Source organism: Notothenia rossii (assembly GCF_949606895.1).
Source record: "Notothenia rossii genome assembly, chromosome: 8".
Classification (NCBI taxonomy): Eukaryota; Metazoa; Chordata; class Actinopteri; order Perciformes; family Nototheniidae; genus Notothenia; species Notothenia rossii.
Window position 1 is genome coordinate 3,327,722 of NC_136906.1, and position 22,897 is coordinate 3,350,618.

Consider the following 22,897-nt stretch of genomic DNA (forward strand, 5'->3'; position numbering starts at 1 on the left):
AAAGGGAGGTCAGGTACTCTTTAAAACAGCTGCTAGTTATGGGTACTTTTTACTGAAGTACATTTCAAAGCCTCTTTACTTTGACTTGAGTAAAGAAGTTTAGTCAGTACTTCTACTTTCACCAGAGTATTTTTAAACACGAGTATCTGAACTTCTACTTGAGGAAAGGATGTGTGTACTTTTGCTATCTCTGGTTATATGAATGTGCTGTTATTGAGCGTATAAAATGTGTGTACGTACAGGATCCACACCAGGCTGTTGTGCAGGTCGGGGTCCACAGACTCCATGTCGTCCAGAGTGATGGGTTTCCCCAGCAGCTGTTTGTAGAACGGCAGCGTGAAGCCCCCGTCGATGTAGTGACCGTGAAACACCGCCATGCCCATGATCCGGCCCACGAAGTGGAAGTACGACAGATGCTCCTGAAGGGGAGGAACACGGTCCGTTAGCGAGCAATACAGAGGAGAGTTAACAGCTGAAGGGACTGATGATAAAGTGTAGGAGTCCATTTACTCCAGGGGGGATTAGGTTTACAGGCTGTCGCTCTATTGTAGAATTAAATAAATTATACGAAGAAAAATGTAATAATAATTTAAAAAAAATTAAATTAAATGGGAAAAACATTTTATATTGAATTGAGAAGTTTGAACACAAAAAGTGCTTCACATTTATATATTGATTGATTGATGGTAAAATAAATAAATTACAAAACACAAAAAAATGTGTGCAGTGCATAGTCATGTAATAGAAAAAAAAAACAAAGTGACATTTACAACAACAACAACAACAACAACAACAACAACAACAGCATTAGCAACATAAACAGTCCCACTCCCACATCTAGTGTTCGTGTAAAAAAAAAAAAAGAATAAAAAGGACTCAATTACTGTCATGGACCACTGAATGATGACACTTGAGGCAATGAGCTTCTTAGCTGCTATAGAAGTAGTCTCAGTATTTGCTTCTGGGGCCTGGACTACGAAGCTGGTTCAACCTAACCTGGATATGTTTGAGTTAGCCGGTTGGACTAATCCAAAACATACGCGCTCTCGCTGAACGGTCCTACGACATGGGTTATCAAGTGGATCGCTCAAGCCAGCCGTGTCCTATCCAGTTAGGTGCGCGTTCACATGAAAGGGGTGGTATCTGGAGCATTCGACCAATCACAAACATGGAGAAGCGTACTGACAGCGCAGCGTCATACTTCCTGAATGAAAAGTCAACTATAATATTAGACATATGAAGAAGTTAAACTTTAAACACCCATGACTTAAACACTGTATCCAGGATCAAAGCCACATAGCTGCACCTGCAAGGTGAATACAGCTGGTAACAGAACAAGTGTTTGAATGCGTACATCAACAGGTTTATGATATCACTGCCCCGTCTAAGACACCATCTGACTTTAATTACATTTGACTCGAGTGTTTCCTCAACTTAATGTGTTGCTTCAAATAATACTTCTGCATAGAGTATGTGACACTGTGAGTGTTGCACGGCCAGATACGGCTCAGCTGACTCAGATAAGGAGATATATGATACATTATGATGTGATATGCCGCGGACTGTACTTATCGTTACTCTGATCCGGTTACTTATGTTGTGGCAGATATTTAAGTAAGCTTTCTTAACGCTAATGTTCTAATAGTCAGATTGCTCTGAAGATGGGAGGTGATATTCTATTCATGTTCACGTTCACACAGTCGGTCATTTTGGCCGGCCGTCTTTCCTGCAACGGCAGCTTTTCTGTATTTCCTTTCTCCTGTAATATGACCTGATCGCTTTAAACTCCGCACACTGAGCTCTGATTGGTCAGCAGGCAGTGCTTTCACTGAGTTGAGCTCTTAGCCTGCAACCTAACCTGCTCCGGGGCAGGTTAGCCGCTCAGCATCAGTTACCATGGAGATCTAGCCTGCTAAAAAGAGAACCAGCTTCGTAGGACCGGAAACCCAGAGTTACCCCTGAAGTTAGCCGGCTAAGAGAAAATCCTGCTTCGTAGTATACCCCCCAGGTCTGATAGCGCTCACCAACAATTCTACAAAACGGGATCGAAGAAACCCTTCTGAATGTTTGTTTAAAGAAACATAACATCTGGCTATAATGTGAGTATCTTTTGGTTGTTGTGAACGACTGAGACTCACAGGGTTGACGGCAGAGTCGGGGTTGATTTGCAGAGTGTAGATGTCATCTCGTGAATACTGGAAGAGTCCGTAGTACGGGTTCAACATCTCATGAGACAGCAGGTACAGCCACTCCCTGTACACAGAGGAGTTATGAAGTCCAACACAGAGGATGCTACAGGTGCATCAGAGTCAGGAAGAAGACGTTACACAAAATAAACTCAAGTGAGAGAGCTGTGTTCTCTGGTTCCTCCACCAGGGGGCAGCAGAGTGACACAGCTTTTACAGAGTGTGTGTTTAAATGCCTCTCTCTTTTGTTCTCCTGCTGCTCACCTGGCCACTCCTCCGTAATCCAGCCCCTCCTCTGCTCTGAACTTCACCATTAGCCTTTTCCACAAGTCCTTCGGCCTCATCTTCATCACCTGGCGATACGACTCCTGCAGCACAGATACAAACAAACATCGTTAGACAAACAGTCAACAGCTGTTTACTTACCGACCTCTTTGCTGCAGACAATTTGCAACTAACGATCCATTTTCATTGTCCAGATATCATTCAATCGTTTTCTGTTATTGTTTTTGACTGATCTAAGATATGTTGATCTGTGTTTCCCAAAGTCTAAGGTCTCATTCACACCAACGCAACTCCGGTTCAAGCTCCGTGCTAGAGCTTTTCAGGTTCAGAACCGGTTCTTCGGTTTAGCTCCGGCTCTTTTCACACCGCCCAGAGCCCGACTGGTGCTGCGTCATTGCGTCATCGTTTGCGTCATGACGTAACCGTTAGCGTACCTGCTTCATAAAGCCAAACCGCGCGGAAACCCCTCACAGCTCACACACAACAACAACAATGGCCGATTGTGCTCCAGCTTCCTCTGTACCTCTTCAGAAGACCAGATTCCCAGTAGGTAGCTGGTCTCTTCAGTGGACCACTGCTGCTTGTTAAGTTTCTCCATCGTTGTTTACAAACTGGATAACAAGCCGGCTTTTTGTTGTTGTTCAGGAGTTGATCCCGCCCCTGCCCCTGCCCCCGCCCCCGCCTCGACGTAAGCGTGACGTATGCAGTGCTTTTGCTCTGGCCGTAAAACATTTTGGTGCTTCAGAGCTAAGAGGCTGCTCCGCTGCGGTGTGAAGAGGAAAACCCGGTGCTTTTCAAGCTCCAGCTCCGAACCGGCCCTGAAACACCGTTGGTGTGAATGAGGTATTATCCACTTCTCTGGTGCGCACCAGACGACAGTTTGTTACATTGTTTCACTTTTCAGAAGGTTTGGTTTGCGTTCACACCAGGTTCACACGGCAAAACTCAAACGGTCTATAAACTTTAAACACAAGTCATGTGCTCGGAAATGCTGTTCAACCATTGGTCAGACATTAAGGGGGTAAAAACGCAAATCCCGGCAATTTCTAGCGGAGCCTCCGCCATGGAGCATCGGCACCTTCGGCAGGTTATTCTCATGCTGCTGTTAATCTGGAGATCTACAGACACTAGCGGCCCGCGCATATGATTATATAATCAGACAACGTCCGATACAAAACATTATAACACATATAATGAGAGACGTTCTGCTGTAAGGAGGGCGTTTCACCGAGGCAGGTGGCTCTGACTTTTATGTTTAATTTTTTGTTTAATAGTTGTTTTTACTTTACACGACACTGTTCAACACTTCATTCTGCTTCACTCTTTCGCTGACGATTTTGAAGACACCCGCGTTCTTGTGACACGTAAATACTACGCTTCCTAAGTTTTGGTGCGGACTGCGTTCACACCAGCGATGAACCGCTCCAGAGTTCACAAGCAAGCGCTCCGAGACCACCTCTTTCAGCGGACCAGAGTCCGGTTGTTTAGTTCACTTAAGAGATCTCGGATTGTGTTCACACCGACCCAAATGAACCGCACCAAGCGGCTAAACGCACCAGGGTTTGATTCAACCAGCCTTTCATTACAAGCTTACTACTTATCCAGTAGAAATCCACTACTTTCCGACAAGCTTATTTAGCCTGTCTCCAATGTTTTGTTTTGTAAACATCAAATTAGAGATTTGTTTTCCAATTAATTGTCAAGGAGGAGTAAAAAAAAACATTTTCAAAAATCTGGAATCAGAGAATTACTTTCTATATTTCGTTGTTTTTACAAAACAATGTAATCAACTCTAAATTGTGATACTTAGATTAGCTTCCTGATTACATTTCTTACAGGTATTTAGTTCTTGTAACCCTCCTAACTCTGATGAGGGTAAGTTATAATAATAAACCCACGTCTCCAGGTTTCACTTTGCCATGCAGAAACACCCAGAGAGGAGCTGCGGGAGAAATGGGAACGTCTTATCTAAAAAAAAGTACACAGCTCGCTTCACTGCAGTTCTGTTTAACTTAACCTCAAGACACCCCCCCCTCTCTCACATTGAGATCAGCCAACAAAAATGTCTTGGTTCAGATTAACAGACATGGCTGTTCCAGAACATTCCAGCGCATTTTTTACGAGGCTCAGGCAGTCTGCAGGTGTTGCTGGTCTGAAGATGCAGAAAAAAACCTCCCCAGCTGAGACAAGATGTGCCGGAGAGAGACTTCATCTAAAACAAGACGTCTGCTTTACATTTCTGACTTCACACATCATAGATAACTGGGAGAGAGGAAGACTTCTCACAGACAACGTGCACCATGACCTTCATGGGAGGAGACCAGGAGAAGAGCCTGGTGTGTAATACATTGAACTAGTGGTCAAATGGTGGTACTACAACTGCCTAAAAGCGTTTTCCCATTGACCTACATTGGAAAACACCAATTTTACTTTGAATATCCATTAGCGTTCTAAAAGTTTCATAGCTTGCTTAAAGGCTGAATCCAAGTTATTTTCCCTCTACATTCATTAGACTGAGCCGAAACCAGACGCAAGGTAGCGGATGGGAGGCGGGGCTTAAGTATGTGGGTGGGGCTTACGTTTAGAGGTGGGGTCAAAAGAAAAAGTGTGCATGCTCCATGGGTACAATGGAACAAAAATACCCATACCTTCCCTAAATCATCCCTGGATTTTCCCTGGATCTTTCCTAGATGTTCCCTTGATGCTCCCTTGATGATGTTCCCCTGATGTTCCCTTGATGTTCCCTAGATCTTCCCTAGACAATCCCTTGGCAATCCCTAGATCTTCCCTGGATTTTCCCTGGATCTTTCCTAGAAGTTCCTTTGATGCTCCCTTGATGATGTTCCCCTGATGTTCCCTTGATGTTCCCTTGATGATGTTCCCTTGATGTTCCCTTGATGTTCCCTAAATCTTCCCTGGATTTTCCCTGGATCTTTCCTAGAAGTTCCTTTGATGCTCCCTTGATGATGTTCCCCTGATGTTCCCTTGATGTTCCCTTGATGATGTTCCCCTGATGTTCCCTTGATGTTCCCTTGATGTTCCCTTGATGATGTTCCCCTGATGTTCCCTTGATGTTCCCTTGATCTTCCCTAGACAATCCCTAGGCAATCCCTAGATCTTCCCTTGATCTTAACTAGATCTTACTTTGGTCTTCCCTAGATAATCAAGCCACCCTCCGCATCGGAAGATCCATACCAATTTAGGCATAGATTGTCCCATTTCACATATCTCCAATCTATGTTGTGATTGTAATTTGATTTGTAGCTGTTTGAAAATAAATAAACACCATACTTCTATTGTTTAAAGCTGTCAGTGCAGAATGTAGGTTTGTTGGCCTTAGCTTCGGAGAAAATTAGATCCTGCAGTTGGTTGTGCAATGGAGCAAATATTAAAGTCTTTCCATGTTTTCCTACCATTTCGTTTTGCATTCTTAATTAATTTCATGCATGCTCTGGCTGTGACGACTGAATGTTCCTTTGGATTCAATCTTGTACCCGTTAGAAAACAACCCTCGCACTCAGATGATTTCCTGACACAACAAAACAGACTATAACGCCACTTGTTGTTAAATACTATGTGCAATAATAACCTGGCAGCTAAATCTTCAGAACTGTTACAGAATGTCTATCTGTATAAATTGTAAAACATTTTTATCTTTAAGGTCTCCTATTATTCTGTTTTTCATCAATATATCACAGGTCTCAGATATATCCAGAGCCTGTCTCTGATTGGCTGAAACACCAAACAGATCATTGCAGCATTACCCATAATCCCTTCTGTTTCAGCCCTGTTTCCAAAGTGCTGATTCTCTGTCTGTTACTTTAGATGAAAATAAGGAGCCCCTCCCCACGCCCCTCTGAGAGAGATTTGGTTACAAAGAACACAGTGGTGCTCTAGGAGGAGATTTTCCCCCTCTGTGGGACGAATACATGTATTCTGATTCTGATTGTTGTTCTCTCCGTCCTCACCTCAAAGATCTCCTCGCGGGACACCTCGATGCGGCAGTGTCCGGCCTGCGGCTGCTGCTGGGACAGCTCCTGCCGCAGGATCTTCAGCTTCTGGACCAGGTCTCTCTTGTACTTCGGCACCGTGAGGCACTCGTTCTCCTCGGGCAGCTGGGCGGGCGAAACCGGAACCTGCTGGACCTGGTCCTTCAGATGGTTCTGACGACTGTGAGGAGGGCGGGAGAAAGAGGGGCGGGAGAAATCAGAATGCTGTTATTTTTTACTTTGTTTATTGTTTTTTTTCAACAGCATACAGTTATTCTATCAGAGCATGGGTCAAAAGTAGGTCAACAAATCCTCACTTTATAGAAAAATAGGTAGAGTAACCATGTAAATACTGCTTAACACCAGGGCAACCAAAACCCCCCACAGACAGAAGACAAACAGTCAAACAAAAACAGACATATACAAAAATTTCAATAATAAACAACAAATGTCATCAGAATGTTGTTATAACTACTGGCTGCTATTTAGAGAGATGAACATGGCTCACAGGATTTAAAAAAGAACATTAATGTAATGCATAATGTTTGTGGCTGGGTATATAACAGTCAGTGGGGGTCTCTGGATAGGTCAAGTGTTAGATGTATGAATGTTTGCTTCATTTTATTATCAAAAAATAAGACCAAAATGTGCCAAGAACTTAAAAAGAAAGCAGCGATTCATGATGAAATGTTTCAAACACAGCGGCTAACCACAGTATCAGCAGTGTGGCTGAGAACATCGTCTGTGGGCAAAGATGGCAGGGGTCTCCACTTTGAACCAGCCACTGTGTTAGGAAGACAGAGGGTGGCATATAACACACACACACACACACACACACACACACACACACACACACACACACACACACACACACACACACACACACACACACACACACACACACACACACACACACACACACACACACACACACACACACACACACACACACACACACACACACACACACACACACACACACACCGAATAAAAAGAGCCTTTATTGGGCCGGCACTAAAGGATAATGTGCACAGTGGCCTTTTGCACTCCGGTGGGGGGGTCGCAGGGTCATGAACAGAACGAGCACAGAGGGTGCTGGAAAAAATACACATGTCTGTCTGTCTGCTTGAAATAAGGTCTGTGGTTAACACAAGCTGAAGAGATTTTTGTCCTACGACATCAAATATGTCAGTAAATACCCCACTGGTGAAAGCGGTTGCTAACAAGTCTCTAAATGAGACGACTAAACGCCATCACGCCCAACATTAGCCGCCATTAGCTTAGCGGTGGTGACGTGAAGTCATGTGACCGTGCTGTAGTTCCTTTATAGCCCAACATTAGCCTCCTTTAGCTTAGCGGTGGTGACGTCATTATAAACGTTTGTTTGTCACAGAGATTATTCTCTGCAATAATCCAAAATCCCATTGGATTTTTGTGGAGGGAACCAGGGAGATGCTAACTTTCAAGTTGTCCTACAAAAATACTTCATCCCTGCACCTCTCCATTTGTAAGGTTCTTTCTGAAACTAAAGCTCAATCGCTAAAATACAGACTGATGTGTCAGACTGTATTCTGAAACGTCTCGACTGAAATCTGCTCCTCTCAACTATCCGCTCTATATCTTGCCTTGTCCTCGACCACAATGACAACGTCTCCTCCACAAAGTGACTGAGTCTGGTTTCTGCTGTCTGCCCAGCTCAATCCAGTTTCTGCTAAATCACTTCCTGCGATCCCAGAAAGCCACAGAGGACACTGAGACGTCCTCATGAAGCCTCTTTATCGCCTGCACTCGACTCAAGAGGTGGGAAGTAGTGGAGTACAAATACCTTGTTACTGTACTTTTCTGGTATCAGTACTTTACTCCACTACTTATTTTTCTGACCAGTTTTTACTTTGACTTCTTACATGTTGAACCCAAATACCTGTACTTTCTACTTCTTACATGTTGAACTCAAATACCTGTACTTTCTACTTCTCACATGTTGAACACAAATACCTGTACTTTCTACTTCTCACATGTTGAACTCAAATACCTGTACTTTCTACTTCTTACATGTTGAACTCAAATACCTGTACTTTCTACTTCTTACATGTTGAACACAAATACCTGTACTTTCTACTTCTTACATGTTGAACACAAATACCTGTACTTTCTACTTCTTACATGTTGAACCCAAATACCTGTACTTTCTACTTCTTACATGTTGAACACAAATACCTGTACTTTCTACTTCTTACATGTTGAACCCAAATACCTGTACTTTCTACTTCTTACATGTTGAACACAAATACCTGTACTTTCTACTTCTTACATGTTGAACTCAAATACCTGTACTTTCTACTTCTTACATGTTGAACTCAAATACCTGTACTTTCTACTTCTTACATGTTGAACCCAAATACCTGAACTTTCTACTTCTTACATGTTGAACTCAAATACCTGTACTTTCTACTTCTTACATGTTGAACCCAAATACCTGAACTTTCTACTTCTTACATGTTGAACTCAAATACCTGTACTTTCTACTTCTTACATGTTGAACACAAATACCTGTACTTTCTACTTCTTACATGTTGAACCCAAATACCTGAACTTTCTACTTCTTACATGTTGAACTCAAATACCTGTACTTTCTACTTCTTACATGTTGAACACAAATACCTGTACTTTCTACTTCTTACATGTTGAACCCAAATACCTGTACTTTCTACTTCTCTCATTTTCCAAACAGGCTGGTTCCTTTAGTCTGAATGTGTGTTTGGTGGCGTGATCATTATTATTTAGAGTCATTGCGTGCCTATTGATTTGAACACGATCCGTGTATCCATCATTTCCTGGTCTTCTCTAAAGAAGAGGGACCAATGGAAACGTTGTCATGTTGCCGTTGGTCACCATGGAAACAATCATGAGCTAACAATGACATTATTGTTCTATTAATATAAAGGGAGGTCAGGTACTCTTTAAAACAGCTGCTAGTTATGGGTACTTTTTACTGAAGTACATTTCAAAGCCTCTTTACTTTGACTTGAGTAAAGAAGTTTAGTCAGTACTTCTACTTTCACCAGAGTATTTTTAAACACGAGTATCTGTACTTCTACTTGAGTAAAGGATGTGTGTACTTTTGCCATCTCTGATAGACTCACGGAGGGGAGGGGAGGTGAGGGAGGAAGAGGGGAGGTGAGGGAGAGCATCCCCTCCTGCACGTTCACCATAAATCAAACATTCCTGCTCCTCTCTCTTTTCAGAGCTCTCTCTTCTCTCTCCAACATCTCTACCCATGGGCTGGTGCATGTTGACTACAGTTGGCGTAGTAAAAGCAATGTTTTCACCGTGCAACTAATCATAAATGTCTGGGAGATGACACGGATATTCCTGTACGGAGGGCGATCCTGCAGCCAAGGATTCAGTTACCGTTCTAACCTTGAATTTTGGGGACGATTGCAACATCATATAACCAGAAGACCCTCAGTGTGGATGCTCAGGTAGTGTCGTTACCAAATAAAAAAAGGCCGTAAACTGGAACTTTGACATATATATATATATATCGAACATTCTTGTGGGATGACGGCACACGAGGGGTGAACATTTCTAACATCCCGGACTTGATAAAAGGCAGATGTCTTGATGGAAATCCATGACGACTGATATCTTTTCCAGTCACGAGCGAGAAAGTCCCTCCGAAGTCTTTTCTATGAGCGGTAATGGAGCAGCTTTCGTTGGGACAGAAACTGTAAATAAATAGGTTATTTTAGAGTGTTAATGTGATGAGAACGCACTGTTTATATACAAGTCATTCCACTAATCTCAGGCCCACGTGTCCTTGAATAACCAGGAGATGTACGGCATTTCAATCTTAAGGCCCGGACACACCAAGCGGACCAAAGAACTCACACAGACGGAACCCCGACTGTTGTGTCGCCTCACGTCTCCTGCGTCTTGGGCATGTGTCGCACTGGAACGCACCGCAAAGACTTCAGCCGACGGCCAAGAAGCACGTACGAACTGCGCATGCGTGAGTGGCAATAACTCTCCTTACCAGCAGGCGGCGGTAGTGTGTATTCGTCATTCAAAAGAGGCAACAACCGGAAGACAGGCCGTTTCTCAATCTCGAGGAAACTGGCTTCCAAGCCAATATTTCAAGGATGCTACGTCATCGAGTGCCGCCGAAGGACTGTTCCAATCTCCAGCATACTTGGAATTCCACCGAGGCCGCGTCCTTGGTTTGGGGGAAATTTCGAGGCTGCACATGGGTAGACTTCGCGTCCTTAAAATCCCCACAATGCTTTGCGCACGGACCAATTTCAAAAACCCTTGCGGAGAATGGCTGAACCGACGCAGCACACATTTAAGTAGTATGTAGTGGCGTAGAGCATGTGTTGGTAAATATGTTACTTTGTTACATTTGTTATCACCAAAAATGTGTTCTGTGAAAGTAAAGCAAGTTCATAATTAGATAGACATCGTGAGGTATTTATTTTCGGTGCAGTTTATGTTGAAACCGTTATAGAGAGTGGCACACTTGTTAGCCTGTTCCATTCTTCTTTGTTTTCCGAAGCCGTGGCTTGGAAGCATACTGGCTTCGTTTCTGAAGGAAGTGACTTTGAAGTACGCGACTACCAAGCCAGCATCCTCGAGATTGAGAAACGGCCACAGACTGCGTGATACACCGAGAGAAGAAGAACAGACTGTGTGATATAAAGAAAACAACAAATAGCGTGCGTCCCATTTTCCTCTACGGCGAGAAGCTCGTGGGGCTTTCCCCAACCTGTGTCGAGAGCTGGAGTTAAATGAAATCTCAGATTTGCCTTCTTAATAGTTTGTTTGGGTCCCTCACTTCCGTTTCGCTTCTCATGCACTGATTCGCTTGTTGAACAGCCAATCAGAGTGATTTCTTTAGCCGACTGCCTTTAGCCGACAGCCCACGGATTCGACATGTTGACATGTTGAACCAAAAAGGTGTCGGCACGGCTGAAAAGACACGACGGTGCGGGACACACCAATCTTAGTAGGGCGTGTCGACGCCCATCGACGGCCAAAATCGGCTTGGTGTGTCCGGGCCTTACACTTTATGTGAGTTTTAGATGATTTTACCAAATGAATTTAATGACATTTGACAGCTGCAGAGAAACCATTGCCTGTGTATAAAATAATTCCCGTGTAGGCTTTGGGAGTGATGGGTTACATCTAATGGGATAATCAGGACACAAAAAAAACTGTATTGCCGCACATTTACATAAAAAAAACACCCAAAAACATTTCTAAGATTTGGCGATACCTAGCAAGATGACAGTGTTAACAGAAACCTAAAAGGAGCATTTAGTGTTTGTTGTAAAGGATCAGATATTATCTCTTCTCTGTAAGCTCTAAGCTAATACTTGAAGCGTGAATCTACTGGATACTGCCTGAATCTGCTTTACGGTTTTCACTTCCTTTGGTTTCTCATTTCCTTTCAGTTTACATTTTGTTTCTGCTTTTTTAAACTGTAGTATGTGCTCATGTGTTTCAGTGTTACGCTACTGCCTGAATATCAGGGTATATGCAGGAATCCTGAAGTCAAATGTAAAACCTTTTAAGACCTTTTTAAGACCCTTTCCATACATTTTAAGACCTCATCTCCACTTGGAGTTCTAACCGGTTACCTTGGCGACACACTTTACCTCACATTCACTATATACAGTATTGATTGTCCTTCCTCCTTATCTTCCAACCATTTGGACGCAGACTTGCATTTCCCCATAACGATGTTGCTTAGCAACCGGCGTAAACGGACCTTCGCGCTATCAAGCAGTGAACGTGCGATGTCCTATTCAGATGACGTCAAATCCAACGGGATGCCATAAATAAACTACACAGAATCACACTACACACCTACGCAATGATTACATTCAGGCAGACTGTAGAATACAACCTCTTTGGACAATTGATATACTTATTGAAAACAAGCTACAAAAAAAAAAGCCCTTTAATACTTAATTTTCGCTAAATTGATTTATCAACTTTTAATACTTTTTAAGACCCCGCGGACCCCCTGGAATAAGCTGAATGAAAATGAAAGGCAGCTTTTCCTATCAATAAAATCACTTTTGATCCTAAATATCTTCTTCCTTTCCAAGGCCACATGGTTCTGATGTCTTACATAATAAGTAGAAACATCTTGTTGAAATTTTTTTCTCGTGTTCTTATCTGCATTGCATTTGATATCGTCGTAATCCAAAAGTAACGGAAAGTAATCAGGTTACTTTTATATTGTGATACTCAGATTACGTTACTGATAACCCTCCCAAAACACGCCCACTTCCTGTCTTTGATGTGCACTAATAATCCCCCTAGAATAAATATACGGTAGAAATTCAATGCATGATAATTTCTCACATCTGGGCATTAACTCCACAAATTAAAAACAAATGTGGGCTCCATTTCTATAAGACTTTTTCACAGGATGAAGTAAAAGCAAATGTAAAAACCCAAACACGTTCTTTGATCCGTCAGAAAAAAGGAAACCTGATCTGGAGGAATGAGGTCAGGCGTACACTGCTCCACCTTTGTGCTGCAATGAACTCTGGGTAAATCTATCGATGCACAGTGTGTGTTTGAACAGCTGCACACGGGGAAGAGATTCTGAACACGAGGCATGTAGCGAGCGCACAGATGCACACACACACACAGCTCATTCATGGACTTGGCATCCAGTTAACGCTCCGTTTCCTGGATGTAAGATGCTCCGCGGCCTCGCTCTCCACATCTGAAGTCTGGCCAGCGCCGTGTGACGGATTGTGTGCTAAAACGCCTTTATGATCAAAAACCTCGGCGGGGCTGAGGAGAGTACTTTTCTCTTTGTGTGGGGAAAAGAAAGACTATGTTTTTCTGTGATCAGCAGCACTCTGAAGCAGAGGTGTAAATTAACTAAGTACATTTACTCAAGGACTGTCCTTAAGAAAAATGTTGAGGTAGATGGTGTACTTTTCCTCCACTCCATGTATTTAATAACTTTAGTTACTTCTCAGATGTGGATGAATGATGTGAAATCTAATCAAGTGTTAAATCAGACTTTAGTTCCACCTGGAGTAAATCCACCAGCTACCCTGCAGTATACAAAGTCATTCAAACTAGCTGCACCTTTACCAGCTTTGAGAACACTTTCATGATCAATCATTATAAAACATATCATATATATTATTCTGAAATGGACCAATCAAACAATGACTACTTTTACTGTCGCTACTTTCACTATATTTTGATGAGAATACTTTTCTACTTTTACTTGAGGAACATTTTGAATGCAGGACTTTTACTGTAACAGAGTATTCCTACACTCTGGTACTTCTACTTTTACTCAAGTACAAGATCTGAGTACTTCTACTTTTATTCAAGTACAAGATCAGAGTACTTCTACTTTTACTCAACCACAAGATCGGAGTACTTCTACTTTTACTCAAGAACAAGATCTGAGTACTTCTACTTTTACTCAAGTACAATATCTTCTTGCTACTCTGCTCTGAAGCTCTACAGGTGGCGAACACACCTTGGCACAGGATCCGGCTATAAAACATCCATTGAGGGGGAGGCAGCGTGTCTGAGAGTGTGTGTGTGTGTGTGTGTGTGTGTGTGTGTGTGTGTGTGTGTGTGTGTGTGTGTGTGTGTGTGTGTGTGTGTGTGTGTGTGTGTGTGTGTGTGTGTTCCAGTCTGCTGGCGTGAAGCCCAAAATCCTTACCTGACATTCTGACTCTCGATGGCCCCTCGAGAACCGTTGGGGCTCGGGCTTGGACTGCAAAACAAAGAGAAAACGGACACGGGAAATAAATCTCTCTTGCTTTTATACCCAGTTTTATTTTATGTTCCGTCTAATTTATTTGACCGGAACCTCTTTCCTGTACTGTAGCACTCACTTTAGGACCAGGTGCAGGTTGGCGGAGAGGCGCGGGTCAGTGAACTGCGTGGTTCGGTTGTTGTGGTCGACAAAGTAGACCCTCCCCGTGGCTGTGTTTCGTATCTCCCATCCAGGAGGGAGAGGACCCAGCTCCTCACAGTTCACATTACTCAGGTCTCTGTGGAACAACACACAATAAAACAGGAATGTATCAAAAATAAAACTGAAGCTGACTCAAATAATGTCTTTAACACAAGAGATTTTAACATTTTGTTCTTCGACATAAATGCGTCAGTACACGTGTCTAAATGAGACGATTTAACGTCATCACGCCCAACATTAGCCACCTTTAGCTTAGCGGTGGTGACGTGAAGTCATGTGACCGTGCTGTAGTTCCTTTATAGCCCAACATTAGCCACCTTTAGCTTAGCGGTGGTGACGTGAAGTCATGTGACCGTGCTGTAGTTCCTTTATAGCCCAACATTAGCCTCCTTTAGCTTAGCGGTGGTGACGTGAAGTCATGTGACCGAGCTGTAGTTCCTTTATAGCCCAACATTAGCCGCCTTTAGCTTAGCGGTGGTGACGTGAAGTCATGTGACCGCGCTGTAGTTCTTGTATAGCCCAACATTAGCCACCTTTAGCTTAGCGGTGGTGACGTGAAGTCATGTGACCGAGCTGTAGTTCCTTTATAGCCCAACATTAGCCACCTTTAGCTTAGCGGTGGTGACGTGAAGTCATGTGACCGTGCTGTAGTTCCTTTATAGCGCAACATTAGCTTTTTACTTCTTGAGATTGGATTCATGTTTCAGTTGTAATAAAAGTGGTGTTAATATGTGGAGATGATCAAACATGTTTGTTTGCGACAGAGATTATTTCCGTCAATAATCCAAAATCCAATGGAAAAACCCCATTGGATTTTTGTCGAGGAAACAAGGAAGATGTTCATTTATAAAATAAGTTCCTCTTTGCAGGAGTGAATGTTTCAGTTGTTCTGATTCAGTTCACATTACTCAGATCTCTGCAGAAGTGCACACAATATAGCAGGAATGTTTGAAAAATATCACAGGGTGGGACGGGGGGTCAAACAGAGACAAAGCCCACACATCATATTGGTTTTAAAACATACCAGAGCACTGACTAACTGCGAGATTCCGAGATGTCTGAGAAATCACTTTTTTTATTCAATTTTTCTTCTTCTTCCTCCCATCTAAATTATTTACTGCTGCCCTGCAACCCATTTCATCTGGACTCCATGGAGACAGAAAGACTCAGAAATTACAGCAGGCTCACTCTTTGCTTCGCTATGCGCTGACTCTTCTGTATATCGGGGGTTTAAAAGCCAAAAGGGGGACTCTGGAGCCTCACGAGCGATGAGAGCTTGGCAGCGAATCGTTGGAGCGCCGGGCGAGGTGTGGCGTGACCAATGCTCTCCCATCAAGAGCAATAAAAAGATCATCCATCACTCAAATGCTGAGAGAATGCAAGCAGCTGGCCAGGTTTCATAATATCTCTCCTCTATTATTGATAGCATCTGGCCCGAGGACTGTAGTGCTAGTCGTCCTTGTTTTTGATGGACTTAGCATGGACGAAAACTTGCGAACATTTGCACAGACGTCAGGACAAGTGCACAATGGCTTGTTTGGAAAATTAGGTAAATAGGCTTGTTGTGGGGTTCGATATTTTGCTAAGACTAGCAAGATGAGTAAAAAAACATGGCCGTCATTAAACAAAACGTTGTTGCACCAGCATGCTCTTGACTAGTCCCTATAAGCAAGCATCCAATTTACTTGAAATTCCGCACACATATTAAGCTAAATGAGCTTTACAAAAAAGCCTGATGGACAACTAAGCTCCGCCTACTTAGAAATGTTGCTAATTAGCATAACGCATATATGTGGGCGGGGCTTATTTCGAGGAATATTTCTGGAAGTATCTTCAGATACGAAACTTGTTATTCTTGTTAAAACCAAGCCCCCAGGAAGTGCGCCGGACTCTGAGGAAAATATTGTAGCCAAACGGCGCTACTACACTTCCGTATCAGTCGCTGGGCCCGGAAATACTTTTTCCCATTGACTTACATTGGGAAAGAGACGTCTGTAAATCGTTGGATAATTTTTTTTAAACTAAATAAACTACCCAGTATGAACGTTTGTATAGCCCTTATTAAAAACATTTGGTCCTCAAGTTGTAAAATGTGCAAATAACGTTATTCTGAAAGTTATTTTTCCTCGGCATTATGAACGCGGATCTAACCCACGGGACCGCGCCGCCCCGCACGTTCATATGACGTGTTCAGCACTACATGACTTTTACCTTTACCCATGGATGCACAATAAGAACGGATTATATGATTATATGAATACTTTCGTGACGTTTCGCTTTCTCAAAAGTTGAGCCATCTTGTCTTCATGCGCCAATGAGCAGCTCTCATAGGAATGAACGAGGACCCGCCTCCCACGCTGTCTCCAGTACTTATTATATATCCATGGTTGAAACCTGAACTTTGGTGAAATGTACAAAAATATTGTACATATGTGTTAAAGTATCTCAGTAGCACCCCCTACTGTGTGATCGTAGCATATAGTTGCTAACTCACTGATATAATGAAAGCAATAGGCCACGTATTTTAATATCAGACATATTTTATTGATATTATCTGTCCCGAGCTAGGTGTCTTAAGCGCGTTAAGGTACTTGAGAAAACTTAGAAAAAGTGTTATAACGATTGTTAAATGTGTGTTTGACTTATCTAACATTAAATCTGAACGGCAGAGAATCAAAACATTCAGAGCTCCGTGACTCGGGCTCCTCTCGGCACGTCAGCTCGTAATCAGCTGCAGGTTTACGGTGAATTACAAGAGACCATGACACGATCTGCGTGTGATGTCAGGTATGTCAGTACATTCAGGAGATGTGAGCATCTGTGGACAAACCGATTTCTCGTGAAAGCATTTTATTATTCCTGTGTTTTATATGTGCTACGCTTTATAAGGTGGATAGTAAAAGCCATACAAAAGTAGCAACGGAAAAGTATGTTGAAATGTTCCTGTCAGTTTTTATATCGTGAAAGACAGCTCTGACTAAATGTGATCATAACTCTTTTTATGACGTAAGACAAACTGGGATCCATATCAACATGCAATATCGTTGAAGAAAAAAGAGAGCTGACTAAAAGGTAAAAAAAATATCTGCCGAATTCTCTCATTCATTATTATTATTATTATTATTAAGGCATATTTTTCTTTAGCATCCTTTTTTAATCCTAAATTGTTTCATAAAAATATGAATTTTTTATTATCCTTCTACATTTCTTTTTTGACCTACTTTGCAACTTATTGTTTTAGATTGTTTATGTCCGCACCACCGGATACCAAAGTAAATTCCTTGAATGTGTAAACGTACCTGGCAATAAACTTTCTGAAGCTCAGCACAAGTTCAACCAGGAAGACCGTCTTTCCTCATTAATTTACTATTTCCATGTTACCGTCACTCCCCAGCTTAACCAATCACTTCGCTCTATTCTCACAAGCCTTTCATAGCGCTCTGCTAACCCTTTTTAACTCTGCTCTCCCCTCTGACAGCTGTCATTTCAGGTGACTCAACGCAAACCTCCTCCACCCCTTTTCACCTCCTGTCCCTCTGAATCGAGGGTCAAGCTAAGCCCCTCCCCTTCAGACCGAACCCAACTATCCATGCACCACCACCAGGGTCAAGCTAAGCCCCTCCCCTTCAGACCGACCCCAACTCTCCATTCACCACCACCAGGGTCAAGCTAAGCCACTCCCCTTCAGACCGACCCCAACTATCCATTCAACACCACCAGGGTCAAGCTAAGCCCCTCCCCTTCAGACCGACCCCAACTATCCATTCAACACCACCAGGGTCAAGCTAAGCCCCTCCCCTTCAGACCGACCCCAACTATCCATTCACCACCACCAGGGTCAAGCTAAGCCCCTCCCCTTCAGACCGACCCCAACTATCCATTCACCACCACCAGGGTCAAGCTCCTCCCCTTCAGACCGACCCCAACTATCCATTCAACACCACCAGGGTCAAGCTAAGCCACTCCCCTTCAGACCGACCCCAACTATCCATTCACCACCACCAGGGTCAAGCTAAGCCCCTCCCCTTCAGACCGACCCCAACTATCCATTCACCACCACTAGGGTCAAGCTAAGCCACTCCCCTTCAGACCAACCCCAACCATCCATTCACCACCACCAGGGTCCAGACCCCGGGGGGTTTAATCGGATCGGTTCTCACCGCCCGAATGATACTCCTGCGCAACGGGGCCTAATCGCCTAAATTCCATTACATTCATTTGTGTATTCCTGGCAATAAATATGTGTTCTTACATCAAAACCGTCTCTCTTGATTGAAGTCTTATTCTGAATGGCTGACAAAATTAAAAGAGAAAACATTGACTTTAGTAGTCAGACTGACTCTACCACGGCTGCCTTACAGACTCTGACAACAGGAAGTACGTACCGTGGGACTCGGGGGTCGTGCCACGTGCTGACGCCCGTCTGCGTGTGCAGGAAGTACACCTGACCCTGCTGCGTGGTCCTCTGCTCTGTAGGGACACACAAACATCACCATATTAGACATAAGAATCTGATCGTACAGTGAATACAAAAGAAACCGGAGCAACCATGGTGTCAAGCAGTGGGAGAAGGTAGGAAGTGGGAGTACTGGACCTCCTACCACTGTTACACTGAATACAATTTAGAAACGTCTGCAAGTTAAGTGTGCACTGTTATTTTGTATATATTGATTGTTGTGCTTTTATTTAGGTCTTAATGTGTGTATATGTATACGTATCTGTTGATTGTGTAGATATAGCAGGGGTACCCAACCAGTCGATCGCGACCAGTCGATGAAAATGAAAAGCCCAAAATATATCATTTTCACTCCGAGTGGGAGGATGATTATCTTTTTGTTTATTCCAATTCAAAGTCCATCTGTCTCTCATCTGCAATGCGAGCGTGGCTTTACCGAAGAAGGGTAATTTAGAGCGGCATTTCAAAAAGGTGCACAAACACTACGAGACGGAATTCCCTCCTAATTCTGCCCTACGCTCTTCTGTTCGTTGCGTGCACATGTGAATATATAATTATAAGTTTGTGAATGTTTAATTCATAATAAGTTGTGAATTTTAAGAGATGAGATTGTTTCATTTACTATTTTAAGTTTTGTTTCCCGTGGGAACACCGTCCTTTTTTACTTCCGGTATGTATTTTCCCTCCGCGGACTGGCCATCTGTAGAATTTGGAGAATCACAGAACGGCCGGTCGTCAAGGGCCGGCTCGATTCGCTGACGACCGTCACCGCCCTTCATTTTTAATGTTTTTAAAAGGCATCATTGAAGTTGCACCGACAGAGGTCCGCCGTTGCCCCGCAGCGAGGCTCCCCCCCAGTCGACAGTTCGCTAGCACCCCCCCCCCCCCCCCCACCCCCCCTCTCTATTTGGACTGGTAGATCTCGGCAGACTGGCAACTTTAAAATTAGCTTTTGGTTCAAAAAAGGTTGGGCACCCCTGATATATAGGATATACATATTTTTATATATATTTGTTTTTATATTCAGGGTTGTGGGAAACTGTATTTCGATATCTGTCTGTACACACAAACTGAAAGATTGATAATAAAGTTGACGTTGACTTTAATCCCGTTACAATATCTAGGGTCCCGGATGTCTGCCAGGAAGATTGTAGATGCTTGATTGAGTTTTGAAGGCGCCGCTGCAGTGGAAACATGCAACTGTTCGGCAGTCAGGCTCCAGCTCTGAACTCAAAGCGCTGTAAGTGCAAAGACGATCCTCTGTGTCTCTGGCTCCTTAAATCCTGCACACATCTCACTGTGAGCTTGTTTGCTCTCACATGAAAGCTTGTGATTGTCTGACTGTGTGCAGAGAGCAGCACAGAGGCCGTTAACAGCCAGATCAATTCAATTAGATTGTCTCCAATGGAGCCAGTATTTCAGGCTCCTATGTGTGGCGCTGAATGAGCACACAGATTAGAGTTAGCATCACAATAACCACAGCGCTCAGGGGGAAGCGGAGATGGCTTTCATGGAGGATGAAACCCTGGTTAGAGCAATCAGAATATTAAATATTGATCCGTCTTAAGATAGGAGAGGCTGGACATACAGTATTCATAGCAGAGTGTGTGAACTCAATGACATCTTCATCATCTCCACCATTACGACACAACATATTACAACTGGAAGTAAGGAAATGCATCTTTCCTCTCCAGTTACATCTCACTCAATGTCTCTCCGGGAAGACGGGTATTATTTATCTTGCATTGTGACTAACTTTGGTTCATTTGTTTCTAAAATGTGTATAAAGCAGACTGTCTTCTGTGTAAACACTAACGTAGGCTGGCGTATTAAAGCCTTGACATTATTCGTTAGCCGAGCGCTAATGAATCCAAAAAAACAGTCAGTAAACAAGCATTTTAAAGGTTGTTTGCTCGCATTCTTGCGCACCACCTGAAAAAGCATGAATTCAGATGCTTGTTTTTTTTAATGGCATTATTATGTAGTTATATTGGCATACTTTTAAACTTTTTTTTTTTATTAAATCACAGCAAATGTGTTTTTTTGTGTCCATACAGCTGTAGTTCACTCGGATTATTCAGCAGATGTTTGACTGTAGTGGAAATACTTATTATTTTACGCCTTGGTTGTTAAAATGTTGTTTTTCTTGTAGTTAGTTAGTTAGTTAGTTAAGTAGCCCATTATTACTCCATGTCTTTCTGAGCCACACTCACCGTATCCCTCGGGGAGGTCGGGGGGGGTGTGCAGGTGGGTTCTGCTCATGTAGTTGCGGTGCCTCTGAGATCGGACCCGCCTCTCCTGGGCTCGCTGCTCCCCGTTGATTGGCTGCGGGATCGTGGTGGGCGTCGCCCCGTTGGTGGTGACCGGCGTGTTTTCATCCACGATGCAGCTGAGAGGCCGGCCGGGGCTCGAGTACTCTGACGCCGGCCTGAGGGGGAGAGGGGGAATAATGTCACGTTATTGATATTGTGATGATATTATAGAGTGGTGCCAGGATCACGTATTTTTGTAGGACGACCAGAAGTTAGCATCTACGTGGTTCCCTCCACAAAACATCACTTCTGAAGTAAAAAGCTATAAAGGAACTACATCACGGTCACATGACTTCACGTCACCACCGCTAAGCTAAAGGTGGCTAATGTTGGGCTATAAAGGAACTACAGCACGGTCACATGACTTCACGTCACCACCGCTAAGCTAAAGGTGGATAATGTTGGGCTATAAAGGAACTACATCACGGTCACATGACTTCACGTCACCACCGCTAAACTAAAGGTGGCTAATGTTGGGCTATAAAGGAACTACAGCACGGTAACATGACTTCACGTCACCACCGCTAAGCTAAAGGTGGCTAATGTTGGGCTATAAAGGAACTACAGCACGGTCACATGACTTCACGTCACCACCGCTAAGCTAAAGGTGGCTAATGTTGGGCGAGATGATGTTTAGTGGTCTCATTTAGACACTTGTTAGCAACCGCAGTTTTTAAATTCACCAGTGGGGTATTCTGACATATTTTAAGTTGTAGAACAAAATGCTAAAATCTCTTCAGCTTGTGTTAACCTCAGACCTTATATCAGGATAACAACCAAAACATTTTAACTCAAAAACCTTAGATCTGAGGGAAAAGCAAGTGCTCAAATACCGTCTAACTTCCAAGATTCAGGAAGACCTTTAAGCATCGATAATGAGACGTTGTTGACTAACTAGATAAAGACAAACAGTAGAAAAGCTACCGGTGTTAAAAAGAAAGCGTATAAGAAGGTGTTAAATGAGAGATATCTTCAAACAGCAGCTAATCAATAGGCTGCATTTAGGAAGTCTTCAGGTGCTAAATGGGAAATCCATACTCCTGCAACCGCCTGAGGTAGGAGCCGATAAAAATAAAACATGGATAAAGAGACGGAGCGGGGGAAGATCTCCCTCCTCTTCGTCTCCCCTCCTCTTCCTCTCCTGTCAGATCCGTGACCTGCTGGCTCTCCCGCATCATTAAACACCGTCTGGAGCGCTCTGTCTGACACCTCCGCTTTCTTTTTATGTTCTTTGGAGAAATCTACTCTAGTCTGAGAGCACTGAGGTCAGGGATCGTCTATCCGCCTGTTTCTGCAGAGTCTCACCTGGTGGGCCTCTCCCACTGCGTGGTGCGTGTGATGTGGTTCAGATACTGGATCCTCCCTGACGCCGTCCTCCTCTCCTCCCAGCTGCAACACAAACATAGTGAGAAGATGGATCACAAGTTCAAAATACTAGTCTTGTACTTAGATTTTGGGGGACATGAAAGCAATACAGAAATGCATGAACAACTGGTAAGAGAAATCAGATGACATGATTTCAGAATGAACGGCAAGAAGTCCGATCATTTCCTTTCATTTGCATCTTAACAATAAGTGCCGTTGCTATTTGTGATGAGGTCTGACGCTTCACCACGGAGGTGTCAATGGACTGTCATCATATATATATATAAGCAAAGTCCCTATGGATTTCGCTACCACAGCAGAAGCTCCTTAATTAT

At 43.3% G+C, this 22,897-nt stretch overlaps 2 protein-coding genes across 2 annotated transcripts in view; one reads left to right on the top strand and one right to left on the bottom strand.

The window, feature by feature from the left end:
• The window catches only part of LOC307016330 (phosphoinositide 3-kinase regulatory subunit 6-like), a 492,324-nt gene that overhangs the window by 31,937 nt on the left and 437,490 nt on the right, over window positions 1–22,897 (top strand). The gene's annotated exons all lie outside the window — the stretch shown is intronic.
• LOC307014338 (E3 ubiquitin-protein ligase SMURF2-like) overlaps window positions 1–22,897 on the bottom strand; it is a gene marked incomplete at its 3' end in the record, with an annotated part of 72,404 nt that overhangs the window by 578 nt on the left and 48,929 nt on the right. The window contains exons 4-12 of the mRNA XM_079642212.1: window positions 22,503–22,586; window positions 21,099–21,313; window positions 18,815–18,899; window positions 14,347–14,505; window positions 14,172–14,225; window positions 6,440–6,641; window positions 2,451–2,554; window positions 2,139–2,253; window positions 237–419 (exon numbers count right to left, since the gene is read on the bottom strand). Coding sequence (XP_079498338.1) covers window positions 237–419; window positions 2,139–2,253; window positions 2,451–2,554; window positions 6,440–6,641; window positions 14,172–14,225; window positions 14,347–14,505; window positions 18,815–18,899; window positions 21,099–21,313; window positions 22,503–22,586 — 1,201 coding nt within the window. The remainder of the gene's footprint in view (window positions 1–236; window positions 420–2,138; window positions 2,254–2,450; window positions 2,555–6,439; window positions 6,642–14,171; window positions 14,226–14,346; window positions 14,506–18,814; window positions 18,900–21,098; window positions 21,314–22,502; window positions 22,587–22,897) is intronic.